The following is a 26550-nucleotide window of genomic DNA, read 5'->3' as shown; positions in this document are numbered from 1 at the left end:
GTATGGATACATGGCTGATCTTTATTTTTATGCCTTTTGAAAAATAACTTTAATGAGATATATTTTACACATCATAAAATCCACCCATTTGAAGTGTACAATTTGGTGGGTTTTGCACATTTACCAAGTTTTCAGCCACCATCGTAAATTAGGTTTTGGTGTTTTTTGTTTTTTGGGTTTTTTTTAATCATTTCAACACTTTGTCAGGATACCTGCTACTCATTTACTGTTAATTCTCATTTTCACCCTTGGACCCAGGTATCTATCTTTATAGATTTGCCTTTTCTGAACAATTTGTATAATGGAATCATACAATGTATGGTCTCTGGTCTCTGCCTTCTTTCACTTAGTAAAATGTTTTTGTAGTTTTTCTTGTTGAATAAAATGCCATGGAATAAATAATATTGTATTTTGTCTGTCCTTCATGTCCAATCTTTTAACATCTATATTTATACCTTTCTCCATTCCCTATCTCTACTCAATTATTCAGACCATTTTTAATTTCTTAAATATGATAGCTGAAAATATTTGTTACATATTCCTGCTTTTTCTTTTTCTAAATCATCTCTGTCTTCTCATTCGTCTTGCCTGTTTCAATTTTTATTTCTTCATTTAACAAATTGCTTTACTTTGTCCTCCGTGTGTCTTTTTTGGTTTTACTTGAGAATGAATGGGTGTCCAGATCATAAATTTTCAAAGATAGAGACAAGTATGCATTTAATTATCTTCTCACTTTAACAAAAATTCATGCTGGTTCAGTGGCAAATCCAGATACGGTTGATTTCCACCTCAACTTTTTTTTTTAATTTAAAGTCTTAAAGATCGGCTTCAGTTTTTTTATATTGTTCTGGATCTGTTTGATTCCGATTCTTTTTTGTTTGTTTGTTTAACTCAGGTTGTTGGAAGAGGAGCCTTTGGAGTTGTTTGCAAAGCAAAGTGGAGAGCAAAAGATGTTGCTATTAAACAAATAGAAAGTGAATCTGAGAGGAAAGCTTTTATTGTAGAGGTAAGTTGACATGTCATTTCTGTTATGTAGTTCTGCACCTAAGAATTCGGTGAATTTAGTGTTATGAAACAGATAGGTTTCTCGGGTGTCATTTCTTTGTATACATCAGCAATTTGGTTTAATCAAAGGTAGTGCCATAGGAACATTTTTTCATTCATACTCTTAATTCTGATTAAAAATTAGGGGAAAAGAGACTTAACTACATAAATGAATTCACCCCTGAGTTCAAACATTTTCATCCGTGGAATTCAGATCTATTTCAAGGCATAGTATTTTAATTTTAAAATAGAAAAGAAATGGTATGCTTTCCCATTATCTAAAATTAAGAAATTTTATACACTCATTTATAACGGAATGTTTTTAGAAACTCAACTGAGATTATTTTAAAGAAAAATTATTTCAAATTTGATTTTTCTCATTTAGCATGAAAATTTGCAACTGTTCTCTTAGAAATAGATTAAATTGAATGATGAAAAAAAATCCAGTAATCGTGAGATTAGCATATTATCAAATTTGTTCTTTATTAACTTCGTTATTTTGTATATTAGATCACATTATTTAGTTAATGCTTTTATCACTGTTAAACCTCATTGGCCAATGAATAAATGACCTCTACCTTATAAGCCTTCTGAATTTATATCTCTTTTTTCATTTAATCATAATTTCAAAATATACTTTATGATATTTTTTAATGTATAACATGGAAAAAATGAGGATTTATGAGGAAGTGATACGTAAGGAGCTGAGTGAGTTGAGAAGTGCTGATAAGTTATTTGATGTCAGCATAAAGAAAGATGATTTCTAGTAGTGTGCTCTGGGAGTCTGGCCTCAGCTTTGTTTTATGCAATATTTTTATTACAGTTTAGTAAAGTCATTGATCATTTCCTGTTACATTAGCAGTTTCACAAAGCTGGGTGAAATGACGTGTATTAAACATTAGGAATTACAAATCAAAAAGATCATAATAGCATGGAGAAAACTTTTAAAATTAGAAGTAGATGTGCATGTAATATTAAAAAAATCAAATGGTTCTGCAAAAATTCTTAGTAAAAAAGACTTCAGTCTCCGGTATCTTTTCTAATCTAATTTTCTGCTTCCCAGAGACAACTACTTTAAGCTCATTCCTTCCTTTATGTTTGGTGTCCCCAGTCCAGATGCTGTTGATTACCCCTTCTCTAAAGAATCAACCTCTAGTCTTCTGTGGGAATGATAAGAGATAGTCATTGAGCGGTTTGAAGTCAAGGAAGGAATCTTTGGGTCTAATAACCTGTCCCCTGCCCTGTCCTTTGATTAGCTCATTTGCATAGATACCTAGTTCTGCCACCACTCCCAACCTTTTGGAAGCTTTGTGAGCCAAATCTGGTTGCTTCTCTCTCCATTTTTCTCATTTCCAGTTTATGATGCAGCTTTTCTAGGTCACCTGTATCAGTTATTGCTGGTCATTTGCTTTCCAGCTTTTGCATTCTCTTCATCCTTCTGTGGTTCTGCCTTAACATTTTTTAAATTTTACCATCTTAGTGGGATTTAGGATGAGAGGAAGGAAAAATGCTTTTATAATCTGCTGTCTGAATCTCAGTGCTGAACCTTTCCAAGATGAACTATAGTACATATATTTTCATATAGTAAATAAATATAATAAATAGTGATAGTAATTCTTCTGTTAGGACCAAAAATCCACCCTTGTTGGCTCTAAATAGATAAAGCTTTTTATTAGCATATAGTATAAAGGTTTAGGGATATTAGTGGACTGAATATGAGTCAGCAGCATAATGTATGTAATAGATAAGAGGAAGAAGATAGGGAAAAGGGTAGAAAAGAGAGAAGGGAGAAAAGAATGAAAGCAAGAAGCAGTTTGCTGTGGAGAGGGATGCATTAATAGAAGTTTGAGAACAGGCATGATGGCTCACACTTGTAATATACCCAGCACTTTGGGAATGGCGGATGAGTTGCTTGAACCCAGGAGTTTGAGATTAGCATGGGCAACATGGTGAACCTGCATCTCTACAAAAAAATAGCAAAAGGCCGGATGCGCTGGCTCAAGCCTGTAATCCCAGCACTTTGGGAGGCCGAGACGGGTGGATCACGAGGTCAAGAGATCGGGACCATCCTGGTCACCATGGTGAAACCCCGTCTCTACTAAAAATACAAAAAATTAGCTGGGCGTGGTGGCTCACGCCTGTAATCCCAGCTACTCGGGAGGCTGAGTCAGGAGAATTGCCTGAACCCAGGAGGCGGAGGTTGCGGTGAGCCGAGATCGCACCATTGCACTCCAGCCTGGGTAACAAGAGTGAAACTCCATCTCAAAAAAAAAAAAAAAAAAAAGCAAAATTAGCTTGGCGTGGTGGCTGTGGGCCTGTAGTCCCAGCTACTCCAGAGGCTGAGGTAGGAGGATTGCTTGAGTACAGGAGGCAGAGCAAAATCTGTTTCAAAAGAAAGAATGAAAGAAATTTGAGATATAGAACAAGAGAAGTGAGTATAACCAAACCCCTCATTGATCTCCGTATGGATCACTGGATCAGGCAAGATTAAAACTGAAAAAGGGAAATCAGCTAGAAGACTATAATAATCACTGCAGCAGTTCAGGTTGGGATTACTAAAGCAATAGCAGTGGGAATGGAGAGGAGAGAATTAATTCAAGAAATGGGAAATGGAATGGAGGCAAGTACACAGAGAGTACACATTTTAAGTGAGGTAGACTAAAGTTTAAACCCCACTTCTTAGCTATAGAACAGGTCATTTAACCCTCTCTGAGCTTTAAGGTTAAAATCTCATCTTTAAAATGGAAATGATAATACCTACCTTGCAGAGTTGCGATAATTATACAATATCTATAAAGTGCACATCAGGGTCCCGCACAGAGTAGCTAGACCATTCAGTCATAGCTGTGAAGATGATAGTAACAATGATAACATGACTTCTGGCTTGGATAATGTAGCTCAGTACCATCTCTGGGATCATATCCTAACATTTCTTGTCAGAGTTCATCTCCTTGTTCTATGTACTCATCGTGCTTTGTTCATAACTCCTGTTATAGCACTTTGCACATTGATTTAATTATTCATTTACATGTCTATCTCTCCAACTAAACTGTATGAACTGGAGAACAGGGATTCTGTGCCATTCTGGGCAGGCACTTGGTATTTTCAGTGGCTATGACTACAAAGCCTGTTACATAGTAAATAGTTGAATGATTTAAACAAATGTTTTGTACAACAGTAAGATTTTAATGATCCTGTGAAATCAGTACTTCAAAATTTATCACTTTTTAAAAGAAACCTGAATTTCTTAACAGCTTCGGCAGTTATCCCGTGTGAACCATCCTAATATTGTAAAGCTTTATGGAGCCTGCTTGAATCCGGTAAGTTTTTACTTTTTCATTGTCACCTGTCTGTAAGAAATGACATGGAAGATGTAAGTCCGTAGTTTATGTAGCTATTTTGATCTACTATCTTAGATGTGTTTCTGAAAGAACACTTGGAGTTTGTTCATTTGACTTGTTTCTAGGCTTTTAGCAAAACGGTATATCATAAGAGTTGTTTTGTGTCCAATAACCTCATCTTCTTATGAGGCTTTTGATATCTGGGACAGTACCTACTTACTGGTACTGGAAGAGCCCCCAGAATATCTTGTGATTATATTTTACATGCATCTTTACTCTTAGTGGACTCCTAGAAGACAGTCTTAGGTCATAGGTATCTTTTCCTTCCCTGGTACCATTCACATAGTAGGGGCCGAAGGAATGATTTTTAATATACCTATAAAATCAGGGGAGTGAATTAAATTCTCTCTCAAAGGCCCTAAGATGCTGTAGCTTCTTGGTTCATTCTTCTGGTATATGTTTCCTTTAGGTGTGTCTTGTGATGGAGTATGCTGAAGGGGGCTCGTTATATAATGGTGAGTGTCCGTTAGACCTGTCTTTATCTAGTAGATTAAATTAATTTGAAAACTTTTACTATAAACTGTAAGTTGTTTAACATTCTTCACAATTTGCTGTCAGTCTCAAAAGGAGATAATTTTTAAAGATCTGCTAAAGAATAAAAATGAAAAGATTCTATAACTATATGAAATTTAGAGTTCTGTCAGTTTTTTAAGTAGATGGTACTTTGCATTTCATTAAAAGCATTTAAGTAAAACTTACTTATTAAATAGATTTTAAAATATCTTCAGACGTTTTTCTTTTTCTCCTCTCTTACTTTGAGCCTCCTCATTTTAGAACTCTTTACCCATATTTTCATTTCACTCTGCTCCATTTTTGCTTTTTTTCAATTTTTTAAAAACCAATGTGAAAACGTACTTCACAGAACATTTTATCTGTAGCAATGAAAAGAAAATTTTGTGTAGTTACCTTTGTGGAACAGAGCTCTTTTACCCTAAAAATACCAACCATATGCAGAAATGTGTTATAGTATCAGTTATATAAAACAGGTTATGTTTTATTTTTTAATTAACTTTATTTTATATAAACTTTTACTCATATTTACTGCCCATGTGTTCATCATGGTTGATGAATATCTAATACCCCATTATTTTATTTGGTTGAACTACTTCTGGTTTTTAGCCATTATAGAAAGTACAGGTGTAAACAACTTGATATATGTTGTTTTATTTCTTTCTGTACTATTCTCTGCCTCTCTCTTGTAGTGTGCCATAATACTGCTTATAATTTATATTACTGTGTAAAAGTCTTTATCGGTTTGAAAAAGCATGGTAATATGTATTGATTTTACTTGAATGCATGAATAACATTTAATAGGTATACTATTAAGTGTTACATACTATTATGGCAGTTATTCACTCAAAATTATTAGATATTTCCATCTTTTTTTATTTAGAAAAATAATTAAAAACAGGACTGATGGGGCATATGTAGAAAAATACCTGGTCATGTGTTCTAATAGTGCTTGCATTCACATTGTGTCTTTTGTTAAATGCAATAAAGTTCTTTTTAGTTTGTACCTTTCTTTTGCAGTGCTGCATGGTGCTGAACCATTGCCATATTATACTGCTGCCCACGCAATGAGTTGGTGTTTACAGTGTTCCCAAGGAGTGGCTTATCTTCACAGCATGCAACCTAAAGCGCTAATTCACAGGGACCTGAAACCACCAAAGTAAGTTCTGATAATGTGATAGCTCTAAGCACCTTCCTCCTTCTCTCTCCATCTTGCCACCCCCAACCCACTCTCTAATTCAAGCTGATTATTTTACAAGAGTTTCTCTTTTCTCTATTTGGCTTCCTCAATGTTTACTTTTAATTCATCTTCATCATTTAGTCATTTATCTAAGCTTGGATTTTAGATGTTATCTTTAGTGGGATTTTTATTTTTAGTAACTTCTACCTTAGATTAGCATACTTCTAGAATCTGTTAGCCTATAAAAATCTCATTTTGTGCCTTCAGTGTCTAATGTTGCTCTTAGACAATTCCTTGAGGACAGAGACAGGTCTGACTTTTTTTTTTTTTTTTTTTTTTTTTGCTGTGTCCCTAACACTTAGCACATAGACATTCTACAAAAATTTGCAGAGTTATTACTTGCTCTTTCAGAGGAAAGTAAAAGGGCATTTCTTGGCATCTGGGTAGAAATTAAAAATATTCTGCAACTCTTTATAATATGAATCCTTGGGACTTTAAAAAACTTACAAATTGTTTAGATAAGTATTTTAAAGGACTAAAACTTTGGGGTTTTTTTATATATAGGTATTTGGTTAACGAAAACATACACATAAAACACATTGTTTACTTTTCTCTCTTTTTTTCTTTTATGCACCTGTGACAGAGTAAAAATAGTCTCCACATACCTTCTTTACTCTCCCCCAAGCTCCCACCCCAGCACATTAGTCTTTACAGAAGAGGTTTCCCTTAGGAAATCAGTACAGTCTTCAGTTATTTCATTGTCTTGATACTGGCTTAAAGCATTAAAACATCCCTTCTGGGTATAACTTGTCACTCTCAGGTCTAATCTGATATACTCTACATAGGTTCCAACTCTTAAAATCACTGTTCTTGCTAGTGTATCTTATCTCTACTCCTAAGCTTAAACTGATTTCTATTTCCCCAGGTCACTGATAAAATAATGATTAAGCTTTTACTTTTCCTGAGGCTATTATCTTAGTTACCTGCCGTAACTAATGAAGAAATCACTTAGCCTTTTTTCCTGGTTATGAATATTCAGTCGTCCATTTCCCACTGTATTAACAGAGTTGAATTATTAAAGGAGACTCAAGAGAATCACAGCTCTTAACCAGAACAAACTGCCAAATAATCCAAAGGTTATAGGCAAGCATCAGGTACAGCCAAAGCATTCTTTTCCCAAAAGAGCTTGAACACATCTGATGCAACTCCCAAAAGTATCTTTTTTCTCCTCATTACTAGGTGTTTTGGCTTTGGAATAAATGATTAGTTATTAAACAGTATATGGAGAAATAGCTTACGAAAGGAAGTCATTTCCATTTTCTAACATCTTTTACATTGCACTAATTACACAGCTTAACTACTATCCCCAATCTTCTACCCCATAAATTTTATGTTTGTTTAATCAACCTAGTTCAACCAGATATATCCTTCTAAAATCATTTATAGATAGAGATTCTCCTTTTGCTAGTAAATACAATTAACATATTTATAGAAGGTCTGGTCTAGGTCATTTATTCCAGGCCTCTCCATTATTAGATTCATCTTGCAAATTGTCTTTAAAGCCCCTGGTATACAAGTTGGACTTTAGAATCAGAATTGATTTCAATTCAGAAAGCACTGAGGAAAAGAAAATTCGTTGGAATGACTATGTTTTTGCATACAATTGGGTATACATGAATACCTGCTTATTGTCAGTGGAAAACCTTAGCGTCAGTGGAAAACCTACAGATTCTGTGGTCAGGAAGAGTTCCTCAGAATGGATCTAAGGAAGGTACCTGATGATCTAGGGAGATGTTTTATATACTATCAAGTTGTGCTTGTGCCCATATTTTATCTTTTACAAGTTTACTCACATGTACATTAGAAATTAATGTTTTTAGTCTTAACTGTGTGAAAGTAAGCCTACAAAGATACTTTAAGTTCAGATTTCAGTGAGCCCTGAATTTCATGTTCAAGGCTGGTGAACTTTTGAAGTCAAATAAAGGAGTACTAACATAAAAATCATTCAGGAAAATTATCTTGAATTATCAGAAATTATCTTGACTTCTTTTTTTTTTCTTTTTTTTTTTAGAGACAGGGTTTCACCATGTTGGTCAGGCTGGTCTTGAACGCCTGACTTCAGCCTTTCAAAGTGCTGGGATTACAAGCGTGAGCCACCGCACCCGGCCTTGATATCTTGAATATACCAGTATAAAACAAGGAAACCAGTTACAGAGTTCTTATCATTTTCTTGGGTAAAAAGTATAAGAGTTTGAACAAAACATTGAGATGGGGGTAAAATTTTTTTTTGTTGAACTACCTACAAAGGTAAACTGGATTTAGCATTCTTTTCACTGGAATGATTATGAGTCTTTTTGGTATTATGGAACTGTGAGTAGTAGTTTATCTGACTTATTTTAGTCACACTGGACTAAAAGAGAAGAAATTTCTAAATAACCTCTTCAGATATAAAAAGTTTTTAAAACTTAGAATTAAAATGAATTCCTATGTATTGCTACTGGATACTACTACAGTGTGATTGTGGAAATTATATTTGCACGTTCTATGTGAATAGAAATGGCCATTGCTATTTCTGTTTGTCATGAAAAGCAAAATCTTGTAAGTGTATGCTACTTGGTGATTGTGGTTGATTAATAGTGCACCTAGGAAAGTCAGAATCTTAAGTTCAGAAAATTTTCCAGAAATCTTTCATTAGGTTATTTAGCTGTAAGAGATTTTTATTCCTCCCACACATACATATTCTAAACATAAAAATTGTTTTGAGATTGAACATTTTTAGAAGTATCAAAATAGAGATTTAAATTAAGGACCATTTTTTTCCTTCTATATTAGCCTATTTTCTTTAATTAAATTACCTAGTGTTACTATTTTTTTAAGTAATACATATTTATGATTAAACTCCCATTTCAGGACACCATAATGTTGACCTACTAGAAGTCTTTTAAACCCCACATTTTATTTTGGCCAGAGAGAAGTATGGTCAGGAAAGATTATGGAGCTAGACATGAAGACATCAAAATGTGAGTCTGGCAGCCTTCCAAAGAGAGCTAGGTTATGGCCAATTAATTTCTGCTTATATTACTCCAAACTGTTAGGCTTTTATAGTGACCAAGTAAGTTGATCATTTCACAAAGTTGAATGATAACATTCATTTTGCTTAATCTTTTCCATTTCCACAAATGTCTCTTCTTTTATTGTAGAATTTTTTTTAATGTTTGGCCTTAACAATTTTTGATATTTTTGTTTTTTTAAAACAGCTTACTGCTGGTTGCAGGGGGGACAGTTCTAAAAATTTGTGATTTTGGTACAGCCTGTGACATTCAGACACACATGACCAATAACAAGGGGAGTGCTGCTTGGATGGCACCTGAAGTTTTTGAAGGTAAAATGGCAAAAGTATGGTATGTTTGATAATCTCTCTCATTCCTTGTGAATTCAATATGTGTTTATAGATTTTCCCCATTCCTGGGTTTTATTTCTGCATAATACATCATTTTAAAGTATACAATGAAGTCTAAGGAGGTATTAAATAGTGTTATGTCCTAAATTTTATAGTAAGATGTAAATCTTCTGTGCAGGTTCAAGCATATGTACAGTTGATCCTCATTATTCACCAATTTCATAATTGCAAAATTGCCTATTTGCTAACCTTTATTTGTAACCCCAGAATTAATACTCACAGTGCTTTCATGGTTATTTGCAGACAGTGCTTTCATGATTATTCGCAGACAGTGTAATTTTGAGTCATCTAACACATGTTTCTAGCTGAGGTTAAACAAGATAATGCTCTTCCATCTTGTTTCAGGTCTCATGCTATAAACAGCTGTCCTTTTTGTACTGTTTAGAGCCCTACCTTTTTCATTTTTGTGATTTTTGTTGGTAATTTTGCTATTTAAAATGGCCCTCAAGCGTAGTACTGCCTAAGTATAAGAAGGCTATGATGTGTCTTAACAGACGCTATACATGTGTTAGATTATCTTCATTTAGGCATGAGTGATAGCAATGTTGGCTATGAGTTCAATGTTAATGAATCAACAGTATATATGAATAAGGTGTCTTTAAGCAGAAATACATGTGAAACAAAGTTATATTGATCAGTTAACAAAAATGTAGTGACCAGAGGCACACAGCAGCATAACCCTTTATTTTCCCTAGGAGCGATGATTTGGTGTTCACTAATTCAGTGTTCTCAGAAACTTTATAGAACATAAATACCAGGAATAAAGAGAATTAACTGTGCTTTTTTATTGGTTTCCTAGCAATTAAAAATTGAGAGCCCTAAAGTTTATATGAGAATGCCTTTAAAAAAATACAAGTAATTGGACAGAAATAAGATACTAAGAATTACAAATAAAGGGCAAGCTTACATATTTACCTTCTTATACCTCCATATATCACCGACGTTCTAAAAGAGTTGTCTGTAAATTATATGCTAGGTTTCTGTATAAAAACATCAAATTATATTTTAAATGAGAGACATTGAACTGAAGGTTTGTGATTTGTATGTTGGGAAGTGTGAATGCCCATAAAATTCAGATACATTCAGTTAATCAGACTCTGATTATAGCTTATTTCTTTTATTTTTGATGACTTTAAAGTGTTGGGGTTTTCTGATTGATTTTAACCACCCCAAATGAAGAGAAATTGCATTGCAATGCAACTAGTCACCTGAGTGGAGCTCTTCTATCCTAAAATTCAATTTAATAGTGAATGGACAATCAGTGTTACATTACACATTAAATAATGCCTCCTGTTTCAAATACAGAATGTATACATTTAATATTGTTTTAAAATTAATGACTTATTGAATATGTCTTTACTGTATGTGGAGAGCAAAAAGATTTATTTACATGGAAGATGAATTTTGTTGCTCTAGACAATCCTTAATCGTCTAGAGCAACAAAACGCAGACTTTTAGGCTGTGTAAGTTTCTTCATTTCCAAAGATGCCAACCTGTAACACAATTTAGATTGTAACATGGGTTATAGTGCACAGTGGCTCATTCCTGTGATTGCAGCGCTTTGGGAGGCCAGAGCAGGAGGATCAGTTGAGCCCAGGAGTTTGAGACCAGCCTGGGCAACATGGCGCGACCCTATCTCTAAAAGTTAACCAGGTGTGCTGGTGCATGCCTGTAGTCCCAGCTACTCAGGAGGATCACTTGAGCCCAAGAATTTGAGGCTGCACTGAGCTCCAGCCTGAATGAGAGAGTGAGACCCTGTCTCAGAATAAAATAATAATAAATAACATAAAGGAATGTACAGATGTTTCATACTCTGCCCCAGAGAAAGTATCAGTCTAAATACATAAAAGTCAGGTCCTATGCCTCTTGATGCAAAGATAGGAAATAACTGAATTTCTGAAGTAGATTTTTTTTTAGTGTATTGTTGATACTTAATACATTTTAAAATGTTGAAAAGACATTTTCAACAACGTGCATGTGACAGCCTCTTGTTTTTATCCATGATACCTATTCTTAAAATTTCAGCAATTGTTTGTGGAAAAATAGTCTTTAGGTTATATACTACCTTTTTTCCCTAGGTAGTAATTACAGTGAAAAATGTGACGTCTTCAGCTGGGGTATTATTCTTTGGGAAGTGATAACGCGTCGGAAACCCTTTGATGAGATTGGTGGCCCAGCTTTCCGAATCATGTGGGCTGTTCATAACGGTTCGTAAAAAGTTTTTCTTAAATATACTTTGTATATTTTCTACTTGGAAAACTATTCCTGTCCCCTTCCCTAAAGAATACCGTATATCTCTAACATTAAAATGTACAAATCTTTAAGACTCTACTTTACTATTATCAGACTCCGCCCTGCCCCTTCCCAGAGTCCAGCAGAGCAGCATTGAGAGTAGTCCTGGTCTACGCATGCGGCTGAGGACATTCACTGGCTGTGCTGATTAGGGAAAGGCCATCAGTACATAGCCAGAGCCAGCTGTCTAGATTGGCTCTCTCTTTGGGAGAAGCATCAGGTTGGAATCTGGAAAAAAATAAAATAAATACATACGTAAAATTTCTCACATGGTTAATATACAGCCGGAGAGTTAATAGCCTTTTTCTCCTGAGGAAGCAAGGGCCTCATCAAGAAGAAAAAGCAAAGAAAATAATGCTTCACATATTGTTTCTTTTTATATTCTCACACACCCTTAAAAGGTGAGTACTATTGCCTCATTTTACGGATCAGGAAACTGAGGCCTAGAGATGCTAAGTAACTTGCTCAAGGTCACAAGATTATTAAGTGGTAGAGGTGGGATTCAAATCCGGATGCTTCTGACTTGAATGCTCATATTTACAGTCATATTGACTTACAGACTCAATGTCCTTGCATCCCTCCTGTTCCTTTTATAGCTCTAGTAATGTTTTTAACCACATATGATGTTAGAATGCATCCTCGTCATTAGTAAAGTTACTTTACATTTGCTGGGGAAAATTGCTTTTCATAAAGGCATACCACTTACCTTCTTTAGCATCACTCTCAGTTATTTCATTTCTTGTTTATAAACATTGTGACTAAGAGCCATTTTTTACATTATTCCACAAGTATAAAAACAAATGTCTGCCCAACTGTTTAGGCTATTCATAGATTTATCAAACAGTACCATCATCTGAGTAATCTCAGCTGTTTTTACCAGTTTGCTATACTGCCTTTAATATTACTGCCATTAGTATTACTGTAGAGACTGTGACAACATTGACCAGGGCAGCTTGCTTGCTTTCTGTCAGTTGTAATTGAACATTGGTAAAGAAAGGAGTAAAATAACTAACTTGTTAATTAATGAAGTTACAAAGCACTTTTATTACTCCAAATTATAGATCTTAAACTACAAGATCTATAAAATAAACACCACTTTGGAAATATGTGCAAAGAGTTTGCATCATTCTTTGGGTAAATACATTCTTCCCCCCTTCCTCTAATTTTCAACTGTAGGTACTCGACCACCACTGATCAAAAATTTACCTAAGCCCATTGAGAGCCTGATGACTCGTTGTTGGTCTAAAGATCCTTCCCAGCGCCCTTCAATGGAGGAAATTGTGAAAATAATGACTCACTTGATGCGGGTATAATCCTTCTTTTGAGGGGCTTTGGATTTAGGGAATTTAATATGTGCTGAGTTTTAATGGGATTTTAAAGTAAAAGGGATGTTATTAATATATTCTGTTTTATACATTTCTGTGTTCTCTAAATTAGAATGGGCATTTATTACTCACAGAAGAGGAAACATTATTTTGAAAGGAAAAAATCCATTTCTTTATCACTGGAAAGATGGCTAGACTGGGTTTCTAGACTTGCATTTTCTTATTGCTTATGTTAGTGGACAAATATGTTTGTCTATGGGCCTGTTACCTCATTGTAACCTGAGAGAAACTGAAATAGTCTCTAAAGCCTTCACAGGACTTAGATGTACTAGTATTACATCAATACATGCTAAACTAAATTTTACATGTTTCTGATACCGATTTTCATCAAGCATTATGCAAGGCAATAGGTTGCATTCTCAGACACATTTATTTCAGTGAGTTTTACTGTTTGTTTTTTTTTTTGTTGCCTATTTTGGGTTTTCATATCCCAGTAAAAAGTTAAACTTTCTTCTATTTAGAAAAATTCTTTTTAAATGATTAAATTTAAAATTTGGATTATTTTGGAATATTTTATGCTTCTGGTTTTTGGTACATTAACAAAAACTGTGAAGTGATATATTGGCTTTAAAAAGTTCACATATATATGGAAGTGCCTAAATTTTGGAACAGTTTGTTCAGTAGAAGAATCTTACAGTCTCCTTAAATATAGACTAAATGATTTCCGAAATGGTAAAAGGTTGTTCAATCTTTTGAAAATTACTTAGGCAAAGCAGCTTGAGCTAATCTAAAAGTTAACCATCATATTTGGATACCAGTCATGTGTAGAACCCTAGGCCCTAAAGGTGTGTGTATAAGAAAATAACTTAGCCAAGCAAGTTTGAGAGAGAAGCTAGAAAGATGAAAATTATTCCAAAAGGAATTATAATTGTTGATTGGAATTAAGTGGAGGGAGAAAGAAAAAAAGGACCTAAGAGGTCTGAGGACCAGGGAAGGTGGGAGGCTAAAAAAACTCAAGGTCACAGTAAGGAAATCTATAGTCAGATTACTTAAAACTTTGGGATATATAAATTGTTGAAGTCATACTTGTGCTTCTCTGTGCTTTGTCTAATTTGAGGAGAATACCTTTCCTTTTTTTCTCTAAACTCTTAATTTTTTTCCAGCATACACTTTGAATATTATGCCTCCAGTTTGTAGAAAGACATTCATAAGCTATCCTCTTAATATTTAAAATGTTGTAACAATTATTCTATGGTATACCAGTCTCAGTCGTCAGACTAACAATCACTGCAGAAGTTCAGAAGTTTATATCACTACTGTGAGAACATGAATATGTTTTATATAATTATGAGAAATGATACTATTTTATTTCATATGTTTCTCTAGAGAGATATTTGCTGTTTTCTTCAAGACTATCTAGACTCCAATGTAAGCTAGATTCTTAGGTAGGTGCATGGCATTAATCAAAGTTGAAATTCAAGAGTACATTATTGTAATCTTTGTAAAATAAAATACTTAGGCACCTACAAATTTAGTAAATATCTTAGGGAAAATAAAGCATTAACAGGATTTAATTTGTATTAAGGAAATTTTAAGCTGTGGTCTACTTTTTTATATATAGTACTTTCCAGGAGCAGATGAGCCATTACAGTATCCTTGTCAGTATTCAGATGAAGGACAGAGCAACTCTGCCACCAGTACAGGTAAACCACAAGCCTAATAAAAGCTGACACTTGGCTTACTCCTTGCCTATACCAGTGCAGCTGAATGTGGCTGGAGATAGCACGTGTTTACTATCCTCACATGCATGTTTAGTGCTGTTGGACAGTTGTATTATATTTTAGTTCATCTCTTTTCCTCCTATATGTCTTTTTTTTTTGAGATGGAGATTAGTGTCCATGTGTTCTCATTTTTCATCACCCGCCTATGAGTGAGAATATGCGGTATTTCATTTTCTGTTCTTGTGTCAGTTTGCTGAGAATGATGTTCTCCGGATTCATCCATGTCTCTACAAATGACACGAACTCATCATTTCTGATTGCTGCATAATATTCCATAGTGTATATGTGCCACATTTTCCCAATCCAGTCTATCATCAATGGGCATTTGGGTTGGTTCCAGGTCTTTGCTATTGTAAACAGTGCTGCAATGAACATTCGTGTGCATGTGTCCTTATAGTAGAACGATTTATAGTCCTTTGGATATATACCCAGTTAAGGGATTGCTGGGTCAAATGGAATTTCTATTTCTAAGGCCTTGAGGAATCGCCACATTGTCTTCCACAATGGTTGAACTAATTTACACTCCCACCAACAGTGTAAAAGTGTTCCTTTTTCTCCACATCCTCTCCAGCATCTGTTGTCTCCAGATTTTTTAATGATCGCCATTCTAACTGGCGTGAGATGGTATCTCAATGTGGTTTTGATTTGCATCTCTCTAATGACCAGTGATGATGAGCATTTTTTCATATGATTGTTGGCCTCATATATGTCTTCTTTTGTAAAGTGTCTGTTCATATCCATTGCCCATCTTTGAATGGCTTGTTTGTTTTTTTCCTGTAAATCTGTTTGAGTTCTTTGTAAATTCTCGATATCAGCCCTTTGTCAGACGGGTAAACTGCAAAAATTTTTTCCTATTCTGTTGGTTGCCGATTCACTCTAGTGACTGTTTCTTTTGCCGTGCAGAAGCTGTGGAGTTTCATTAGGTCCCATTTGTCTATTTTGGCTTTTGTTGCCAGTGCTTTTGGTGTTTTGTTCATGAAGTCCTTGCCTACTCCTATGTCCTGGATGGTTTTGCCTAGATTTCCTTCTAGGGTTTTTAATGGTGCCAGGTCTTATGTTTAAGTCTTTAATCCATCTGGAGTTAATTTTAGTGTAAGGTGTCAGGAAGGGGTCCAGTTTCTGCTTTCTGCACATGGCTAGCCAGTTTTCCCAACACCATTTATTAAACAGGGAATCCTTTCCCCATTGCTTGTTTTTGTCAGGTTTATCAAATATTGTATGGTTGTAGATGTGTTGTGTTGCCTCCGATGCCTCTGTTTTGTTCCATTGGTCTATATCTCTGTTTTGGTACCAGTACCATGCTGTTTTGATTACTGTAGCCTTGTAGTATACTTTGAAATCCAGTAGTGTGATGCCCCCCGCTGTGTTCTTTTTGCTTAGAATTGACTTGGCTATGTGGGCTCTCTTTTGGTTCTATATGAAGTTCATGGTGGTTTTTTTCAGTTCTGTGAAGAAAGTCAATGGTAGCTTGACGGGGATAGCGTTGATTCCAATATAGCCATTTTCACGATATTAATTCTTCCTAACCATGAACATGGAATGTTTCTCTATCTGTTTGTGTCCTCTCTTATTTCCTTGAGCAATGCTTTGTAGTTTTCCTTGAAGAGGTCCCTTATGTTCCTTGTCAGTTGTATTCCTAGGTATTTTCTTCTTTTTGTAGCAATTGTGAATAGCAGTTCGTTCTTGATTTGGCTTTAAGTCTGTTATTGGTGTAGAGGAATGCTTGTGATTTTTGCACATGGATTTTATATCCTGAGACTTTGCTGAATTTACTTATCAGTTTCAGGAGTTTTTGGGCTGAGGCGATGGGGTCCTCTAGGTATACTATCATGTTGTCTGCAAATAGAGACAATTTGGCTTCCACCTTTCCTATTTGAATGCCCTTTATTTCTTTTTCTTGCCTGATTGCTCTGGCTAGAACTTCCAGTACTATATTGAATAGGAGTGGTGAAAGAGGGCATCCTTGTCTAGTGCCGGATTTCAAAGGGAATGCTTCCAGTTTTTGCCCATTCAGTATGATATTGGCTGTTGGTTTGTCATAAATAGCTTTTATTACTTTGAGATAGGTTCCATCGATACCGAGTTTATTGAGGGTTTTTAGCATAAAGGGCTGTTGAATTTTGTCGAATGCCTTCTCTGCCTCAATTGAGATAATCATTTGGTTTTTGTTTTTGGTTCTGTTTATGTGGTGAATTACATTTATTGACTTGCGTATGTTGAACCAGCCTTGCATCCCCGGGATGAATCCTACTTGATCATGATGGATAAGTGTTTTGATTTGCTGTTGCAATCGGCTTGCCAATATTTTATTGAAGATTTTTGCATCTATGTTCATCATGGATATTGGCCTGAAGTTTTCTTTTCTTGTTGGGTCTCTGCCGGGTTTTTTATCAGGATGATGTTGGTCTCATAAAATGATTTGGGACGGATTCCCTCTTTTTGGATTATTTGGAATAGTTTCAGAAGGAATGGTACCAGCTCCTCTTTGTATGTCTGATAGAATTTGGCTGTGAACCCATCTGGACCTGGGCTTTTTTTGTGTGGTAGGCTCTTAATTGCTGCCTCGACTTCAGACCTTGTTATTGGTCTATTCATAGTTTCAGCTTCCTCCTGGTTTAGGCTTGGGAGGACACAGGAGTCCAGGAATTTATCCATTTCTTCCAGGTTTACTAGTTTATGTGCATACAGTTGTTTGTAATATTCTGATGATAGTGTGAATTTCTGTGGAATCTGTGATGATTTCCCCTTTATCATTTTTTATTGCATCTATTTGGTTGTTCTCTCTTTTCTTTTTAATCAATCTGGCTAGTGGTCTATTTTGTTGATCTTTTCAAAAAACCAGCTCTTGGATTTATTGATTTTTTGAAGGGTTTTTTGTGTCTCTATCTCCTTCAGTTCAGCTCTGATCTTAGTTATTTCTTGTCTTCTGCTAGGTTTTGAGTTTTTTTGATCTTGCTCCTCTAGCTCTTTCAATTTTGACAATAGGGTGTCAATTTTGGATCTCTCCATCCTCCTCATATGGGCACTTATTGCTATATATTTTCCTCTAGAGACTGCTTTAAATATGTCCCAGAGATTCTGGCATGTTGTGTCTTCGTTCTCATTGGTTTCGAAGAACTTCTTTATTTCTGCCTTCATTTCATTGTTTATCTAGTCAACATTCAAGAGCCAGTTGTTCAGTTTCCGTGAAGCTGTGCGGTTCTGGGTTCGTTTCTGAATTCTGAGTTCTAACTTGATTGCACTATGGTCTGAGAGACTGTTTGTTATGATTTCAGTTGTTTTGCATTTGCTGAGCAGTGCTTTACTTCCAATTATGTGGTCACTTTTAGAGTAGGTGTGATGTGGTGCTGAGAAGAATGTATATTCTGTGGATTTGGTTTGGAGAGTTCTGTAAATGTCCATCAGGTTTGCTTGTTCCAGGTCTGAGTTCAAGCCCTGGATATGCTTTTTGATTTTCTGTCTGGTTGATCTGTCTATTATTGACAGTGGAGTGTTAAAGTCTCCCACTATTATTGTGTAGGAGTCTTAAGTCTCTTTGTCAGTCATTAAGAACTTGCCTTATGTATCTGGGTGCTCCTGTTTTGGGTCCATATATGTTTAGGATTGTTAACTCTTCTTGTTGTATTGATCCTCTTACCATCATGTAATGGCCTTCTTTGTCTCTTTTGATCTTAGTTGCTTTAAAGTCTATTTTATCAGAGATAAGAATTGTAACTCCAGCTTTTTTTTGCTCTCCATTTGCTTGGTAAATCTTCCTCCATCCCTTTATTTTGATCCTTTGTGGATCCTTGCATGTGAGATGGGTTTCCTGGATACAGCACACTGATGGGTTTTTGTTTTTTATCCAATTTGCCAGTCTGTGTCTTTTGATTGGTGCATTTAGTTCATTTACATTTAGGGTTAATATTGTTATGTGTGAATTTGATACTGCCATTTTGATGCTAGCTGGCTGTTTTGCCCGTTAGTTGATGTAGATTCTTCATTATGTTGATGCTCTTTAGCATTTAGTGTGATTTTGGAATGGCTGATACTGGTTGTTCCTTTCTATGTGTAGTGCCTCTTTCAGGAGCTCTTGTAAAGCAGACCTGGTGATGACAAAATCTCTGAGTACTTGCTTGTTCACAAAGGATTTTATTTTTCCTTCACTTCTGAAGCTCAGTTTGGCTGGACATGAAATTCTGGGTTGAAAGTTCTTTTCTTTAAGGATGTTGAATGTTGGCCACCACTCTCTTCTGGCTTGTAGTGTTTCTGCTGAGAGATCTGTTGTGAGTCTGATGGGCTTCCCTTTGTGGGTGACCAGACCTTTCTCACTGGCTGCCCTTAGTATTTTCTCCTTCATTTCAACCCTGGTGAATCTGACGATTATGTGCCTTGGGGTTGCTCTTCTTGCGGAATATCTTTGTGGTGTTCTCTGTATTTCCTGCATTTGAGTGTTGGCCTGTCTTGCTAGGTGGGGGAAATTTTCCTGGATGATATCCTGAAGAGTATTTTCCAGCTTGGATTCATTCTCTTCGTCACATTCTGCTACACCTATCAAACGTAGGTTAGGTCTCTTCACATAGTCCCACATTTCTTGGAGACTTTGTTCATTCCTTTTTGCGCTTTTTTCTCTAATCTTGGTTTCTTGTTTTATTTCATTGAGTTGATCTTTGACTTCTGATATTCTTTCTTCTGCTTGGTCAATTTGGCTGTTGAAACTTGTGCATGCTTCGCGAAGTTCTCGTATTGTGTTTTTCAGCTCCTTCAATTCATTCATATTCCTCTCTAAGTTATCCATTCTTGTTATTATTTCCTCGAATCTTTTTTCAAATCTGTTTTCAAGGTTCTTAGTTTCTTTGCATTGATTTAATACATGTTCTTTTAGCTCACAAAAGTTTCTCATTATCCACCTTCTGAAGTCTAATTCTGTCATTTTTCACAGTCATTCTCCATCCAGCTTTGTTCCCTTGCTGGTGAGGAGTTTTGGTCCTTTGTAGGAGTCGCAGAGTTCTGGTTTCGGGTGTTTTCCTCCTTTTTGTGCTGGTTTCTTCCCATCTTTGTGGATTTATCCACCTGTCATCTGAGTAGTTGCTGACTTTTCGATTGGGTCTCTGAGCAGACACCCAGATTATTGTTGATGAAGTATTTCTGTTACTTGGTTTTCCTTCTACCAGTCTAGCCCCTCCGCTGTACGACTGCTGAGGTCCACTCCAGGCCCTGCTTGTCTGGGGTGCACCTATAGCGGCTGCGAAACAGTGAGGGATGCTACCAGTTTCTTTTTCTTCTATCTTTTTCCCAGAATGATGCCTGCCAAATGTCAGTCTTCTGGATATAGAGGGGTCAGGGAGCTGCTTGAGGAGACAGTCTGTACTTTATAGGAGCTCAAGTGCTGAGCTGTGAGCTCTTGTTCATTCAGGGCTGTTAGGCTGCTACATTTAATTCTGCTGCAGCAGAACTCATAAAAAAAAAACCCTTTTTTCCTCAGATGCTCTGTCTCAGGGGGTTGGGGTTTTCTTTATGTGTCTGTTGCGCTGTCCTGCCCAGCTAGGAGGCAGTCTAGTCACTATTTGCCTGCCAAGGCGGGTGTGAGGTTCGCCCTATTTCTACAGGCTCTGCCCTGCTGCTGCGGCCTCCACCCTGCTGCCACGGGCTACGCCTTGCGGCGGAGTGTCTGTTGTGGCGGGTTGCCTCGGCAACGGCAGGCTGCATTAGCAATGGGAGTGTACCTCAGTAGGGGCGGGTTGCCTCGGTAATGGCAAACGCCCCCCCCCCCCCGACTGAGCTGCACTGTCCTGGGTTCAGCTGTGCCCGCAGTGAAACTCTCCACCCGGAGCGTTTGGAATCGCTGTATTGTTTGTCTCACTGCCCTGGCCCTAACGCCGTTTCCCTGGAATCTCCTGGCCTGACTCACTGTCCAAGTCCCGTTCAATCAGATGGATATGCCAATCTGCCCTCTCAAGTCTCAGATTGCCGGTTCAACAGGACACCCAGACCAGTGTGCTTTGTGCGGAGCGCTGTGGAGCGCTGCTGCGCTGCAGCACCGGCCGCCGGCTGCACCAGCCAAAACCGCTTCGCTGGCATCCCACATCTCTTTTATACCTGGGAATTTCCCCGTTCTGTGGTCAACAAAGATTCGTCTGGAAATGCAGCCCTGACTCACCCTCCGCACGTTCACCAAGAGCTTCAATCCTGGGTTGTTCTCACCATGCCATCTTGAGTCAGTCTCTATATGTCTTAATTTTATACTGTAGCCTCTCCTCAGACTTCAGACACCTCCTCCCCACTTCTCACTCTCAGCTGATCTTCTTTGCTCTTTCTCTGAGAAAATTGAGTTCATCAGAAGACAGCTTCCACAGCTTCTGTGCCCATCTACTCTGCTTTCTTTTGTTACTCTGGCTGAACTATCCATGCTTCTGGCCAAAGGTGTGCCTCTCCATCTGTGCATTATATCCCGTCTGCTATTCTTAGCAGTTCTCCCTTCTCTCTTGCTTCATCAGTTTTAACTTTGTACTGGATCATTCCTACAGCATACATAGTCTGTATTTGCATTTTCTAGCTTTTCTTTTCCCATTCTTTCTTGAGCTGACTCCATTCAGACATATTATGCCAGTACTTCAGAATTGTCCTTGTCAAGGTCACTAGTTATCACTACCTTACTACATTTAAGGAATCACTTTCATTTCTCATCTTGACTCTCAGTAGCACTTGACTTCATTCATTACTTTCTCCTTCCTACAGCCCTTTCTTCAATTGGCCTCTAAGACACTATACTGGCCTAGATTTCATCTTACATCTCTGGCCATTTGTTCTCAGATTTCTTTCCTGGTTATTCCTTATCTCCCCAACCTAGAGATGTTGGAGTGTCCAGGACCTGATCATCTGGCTTTTTCACTTATCTGTCTGCACTCATTTCCTTGATAACCTCATCTAGTATTATGGCCTTATATACCATCTGTTTGTTCATAATTTTTTCCATCTAATACCTGAACTCTAAACTCATATATCCAACTACTTGCTTTACATCTAATAGAAACTCAAACTTAACATTTTCCAAACTAAGTTCCTGATACTTACTTCACACTCACTCTTCCTGTAGTCTTTCCCCATCTCAATTAATAGCCCTCAGTTCTTCTACTAGCTCAGGTTAAAAACCTTAAGTTATTCTTGACTATTAGAAGACTATAACTAGGCATCTTGGTTCCTTTTTTGTGCCATCCTTAAGTTTTATTGAAAATGGGTTTGTTTGGATTTCTTCATTAGCTTGAAAAGTTGTAGTTTATTTCTGTTCCTGGCTGGCTAGTTCATAAGAGAACGTAAGTTACGTAATACTAAGTGACGCATTTGTATTATTCCCGACCAGTAGTCATAAATGTTTCTGCTTTTCCTAGGCTCATTCATGGACATTGCTTCTACAAATACAAGTAATAAAAGTGACACTAATATGGAGCAAGTTCCTGCCACAAATGATACTATTAAGCGCTTAGAATCAAAATTGTTGAAAAATCAGGCAAAACAACAGGTTGGTTATGTTAATACAAGTAAAATTGTTTGGTAACCTCACCAGTAGTCACAATATTATAGTAACTGTAATCATTTACCATCTTCTGTTTTATAAATCCTGAATATTCTTCTTGAAACATACAGATAAGCTTACAAATAGAGACATGAATGAGATTCTCCTACCATTTATTACCAAATTGTTTTTCCTTCTAATGATTGCTACCTTTGCCAGCTCTAACTCCCTCTGTGTAATAATCCCTAAATGTAATGGTTGATGGTTCAAAATGTTAAATGGATATATTTTGGCTGCCCTATGCAATTAGAGGAGTTTTCCTAAGATTATCATTTCATACTGTTCAATTTATTATATTTTTGCCATTGTTAATTTTAAAAATATTTCAAGGAGTGAGTTTATTCATTTTGCCTGAGACATTTAGGTTAACAAATAATTGGGGCTTTTAGCTCCCAGTTCTAGTGTCTGCCTTTTCATAAAGGCAGTATGTGCAGCTTGCTTTCCCTGACCCCAGCAGCTCCCTCTCATGCAAACTTCCCTCTCCTTTCAGAGCAGAACAGAATCCATCAGAATCCCACTTGGCATATTCCTCCTTTTAGGTTGCCTAAGATTGCTCAGTTATTCAGATTGACCTGTAATTTTAACAGAGTGAATCTGGACGTTTAAGCTTGGGAGCCTCCCGTGGGAGCAGCGTGGAGAGCTTGCCTCCAACCTCTGAGGGCAAGAGGATGAGTGCTGACATGTCTGAAATAGAAGCTAGGATTGCTGCAACCACAGGTAAAAAGGAACCACAAGTCTGAAGAGTGAAAATGTATATAAGCCTTTTTGGCATGGTAGTTTCAGTTGTCAGAGGTTTTTGTGCGTGTCTTACATTTTTTTAAAAAGCAGGAAGTAGGTTTGCAGTATAGTTTCCTAAGTTTCTAGCAGTAATTTACGCATTTATCTCAAATTCCAAATAAGGAAGGTATGACTTGTAAAATTATTTGGATTAGAAAGTATACCTGCCTCATTTACAAATTGTATCAAATGTAAGTATTTCTGCTCAAACATGAGTTGAAAGTCTAAGTGAGAAATTGAAATTCTGCCAAACCAGAATATTTTGGAGATTTTTAGTGATACTACTAGATTTTTGTGCTGAATTCAAATAATAGCAAATATTTTGTTTTCAATGTAGCAGAAAAATGTAGTCTAGATCCACGTGTGATTTGACCTTCTGTCTGCTCCTTCACTCCAGTAGCAAAAAAAAAAATAGCTAAGCTGGTTCTAGTTAATTTTCTTAAATTGTAAAATAAGAGATCATAATTTTATTGGATCTTGAAAAAGCTAGCATTTAAATTCCATTTTTCAGTTCTTAAAACTATTAATCATGGAAGAACTAGTCAGCACAAAAACAATTACATGTTTTGTTACCTAAGTAAACTGACAACCTTCTTTTCTGACCAGGTTTCACTTTAGTACTGCTGGTTTAATTTGGACTTTGTTGGTTTTTTGCTGATTCTTTACAGGGATGGAGGGAAGCTGATTATAAAAGTAAACACATTTCTGTTTTGGAAAATGTGGAAATGTAAACAAACCAAAAAAATGTACATAATTACCCCACTCAGAGAAAAACACTTAACATTTTTGTGTATTTACCCCTAATCTTTTAACTATATATGTGTATAAATGTCTATTTCCATGTGGATTTGCATATTTTTTAACTTAGCTCACCAATTTTTTAGGTCTTTTTTTCTAAATAGAATATTCTCATTGTGTGTGGAGCTCATTTCAGAAAGAAGTTGTCAAGATGGACCATCATACTATACTTGTCTTCAACTAATCAAGATCATTGATTTCATCAGCTAGAATTAGAATCCATTAGATAGAATATCCAAAATAATAGTGTCTATAACACATAAGCATTGTTTTTCACACATAAACAAGTCTTGAGGTAGTGGGCTGTGTGATCTTCAGATAGGTGGTCTACTATTTTTGTGCCATAATCCCTGTTGTGTAGCTTCCATTCTCAAAGTTATCCTGTGGTCTGTTAAAGTTCCATTTTATCACTTCTACTTTCCAGGCAGCAGGAAGGAAGATATGGGGGTAGGGCAAATGAGCATCCAAGTTCTTTGAAGGAACATTCCCAGACATCTCCCCTAACTATATCCACATGTCATTGGTCAGAGTAACATGGTCGAATGGACACATAGCTCCAAGGGAGGAGGAGATCTGCCATCTTTTCTCTGATAATTTTTCTGTCCCAAATAAGAGTACTATTGCTAAAACAGAAGGGAAGAATAGAGACTGGCAGAAGATAGCTGTGTCTGCCACAGATGGATCTTCAGAAACTATCATCTAAGTAGAAGTCACCAGCCACTTACAGGCCCATGAGTCTCCATGAGTCACAAGCATTTCTTTGGAGCAGGGTTGTCTCAAGTGTAGTGTCAGATGAATCCAACTCACAGGGACACACCTTCACACTTTGAGGAACGCTTTTCACTTCAAGGATGGTATTCACGATAGATCTGCCACATACTAATTGCTGCGTCAAAACTGAAACTTGTTATAATAATGGTTTCATGTCTTTGCTCATATCATATTTCTAGTTGGGCACTTGTTTTTTTATTATTATTTACAAAAATGAGGTTTTGCTAGGATAACCACATACATTGAAATTACCCTATCTTTGTTGCCTAAATGTAGAACAAATGCTATTGTACATCCTTTGAGTTTTACACAATTTAAATTTTTTCATGAATTGTCTTACTTGGAAAGATTCATATTTTCCAGCCTTTCGACAGACTTTGTGTTTACTGTGAATGTACCCTAAACTTTGGAAAATATAGTAAATATTTCGTTTAATAGAAATATGTATAACTACAAAAGCATATACATTTCACACTTTGATTCAATAATTATTTAATAATTGAATGTTACTTTATAGCATACTTCAAGAAACACCTAACTTGAACATATATTCCTATGTTTAATTAAAACAAATATGGCAACTTACTTTTTAACGCCTTTCTTCCTTTCCTCCATCATCCTCCTACCCCTATCACGACAGTGATTTCACTTAGGTAGACTGTTTCTATGAATATATTTGAAATTTTGCTTCCTCATTACCCTGCAGCTTTGTCTCCGTTCTTTTTATTTTTATTTTTTCTGCTAATTAAAACCAGTGTGTAAAACATCTTGTATTTGGTAGCTGTTTGCTCTTTAATCTTGCCTTTTCTGAGCATGGATGAAAAGTTAGGTAGTTCTGCATGCCACTCTGCATGAAATGTTATTAACATAAACTATTTGAAATGAGTCTATTTTTGTAGTTAATCATTTTCTGTGTTACTGTTTGTGGTTGTTTGCATGTATACTGTATATATATGTGTTTTTGCAGCCTATTCCAAGCCTAAACGGGGCCACCGTAAAACAGCTTCATTTGGCAACATTCTGGATGTCCCTGAGATCGTCATATCAGGTATCATAGACCACCTGAGTTGGTCTAATAGCTGTGGAACCGGAATAATGATCCCTGGTACTTGTAAAATGCTTCTTGCTCCAATTTTTACAAGACATGAAAATAGATACCTTGCATGCAGTAATTAGAGAGACAGATTGAAAAACTACATTTATTCTGAAGCAGTCTTGAAAAGATACCTCTGATCTGCAATAAATGAAGATAAAATAGCAGCGAGAGTAAACCTGTTTGCAGAGGAGAGAACACTAACCCAGAATTCTGCCAACTTCTTCTCCACTTTTAAGTGAGCACATGAGCTAAACCCAGACCTTTTTTGCACCCAACAGAAAGAGAAAACAACTAATTAAAATTTGTTCTTTTCCTTGGCTCCTTTCCTTCCTCAGTTACTGCTTTTTGGGTTCCCTCTAGACTTTCTACCCCAGCCTCTTTCTGTTGGTAGCAAGTGAATATGAAGTTGAGAGAAGAAAGTTGCTACATATCATTTTGCCTTTACCTTGAAAACAAAAAGTCAACTAAATGAGATATGCTGTTTTGCAGGGTATCTTGCCAAAGAGTCATGTAAAATAAATGGTCAATTCTAATTTTTGTGTATTATCAGGAAAATCTAATAA

The 26550-nt window shown here is 36.4% G+C and overlaps 1 protein-coding gene across 2 annotated transcripts in view; it reads left to right on the top strand.

Annotated features, from left to right (window-relative positions):
- The window catches only part of MAP3K7 (mitogen-activated protein kinase kinase kinase 7), a 76708-nt gene that overhangs the window by 13838 nt on the left and 36320 nt on the right, over window positions 1–26550 (top strand). Inside the window, exons 2-12 of one of the 2 annotated variants that reach the window (XM_035296350.3) lie at window positions 896–1006; window positions 4299–4364; window positions 4855–4900; window positions 5976–6114; window positions 9393–9517; window positions 11674–11802; window positions 13064–13194; window positions 14834–14915; window positions 22361–22491; window positions 23133–23262; window positions 25859–25939. In XM_035296350.3, coding sequence (XP_035152241.1) covers window positions 896–1006; window positions 4299–4364; window positions 4855–4900; window positions 5976–6114; window positions 9393–9517; window positions 11674–11802; window positions 13064–13194; window positions 14834–14915; window positions 22361–22491; window positions 23133–23262; window positions 25859–25939 — 1171 coding nt within the window. The remainder of the gene's footprint in view (window positions 1–895; window positions 1007–4298; window positions 4365–4854; window positions 4901–5975; window positions 6115–9392; window positions 9518–11673; window positions 11803–13063; window positions 13195–14833; window positions 14916–22360; window positions 22492–23132; window positions 23263–25858; window positions 25940–26550) is intronic. The other variant, XM_035296351.3, reaches the window with a different exon arrangement.

Source organism: Callithrix jacchus, chromosome 4, assembly GCF_049354715.1.
Source record: "Callithrix jacchus isolate 240 chromosome 4, calJac240_pri, whole genome shotgun sequence".
In the NCBI taxonomy this organism is placed as follows: Eukaryota; Metazoa; Chordata; class Mammalia; order Primates; family Cebidae; genus Callithrix; species Callithrix jacchus.
Note: the sequence above shows the minus strand (reverse complement) of the source record. Positions and strands in the feature narration are given on the sequence as shown.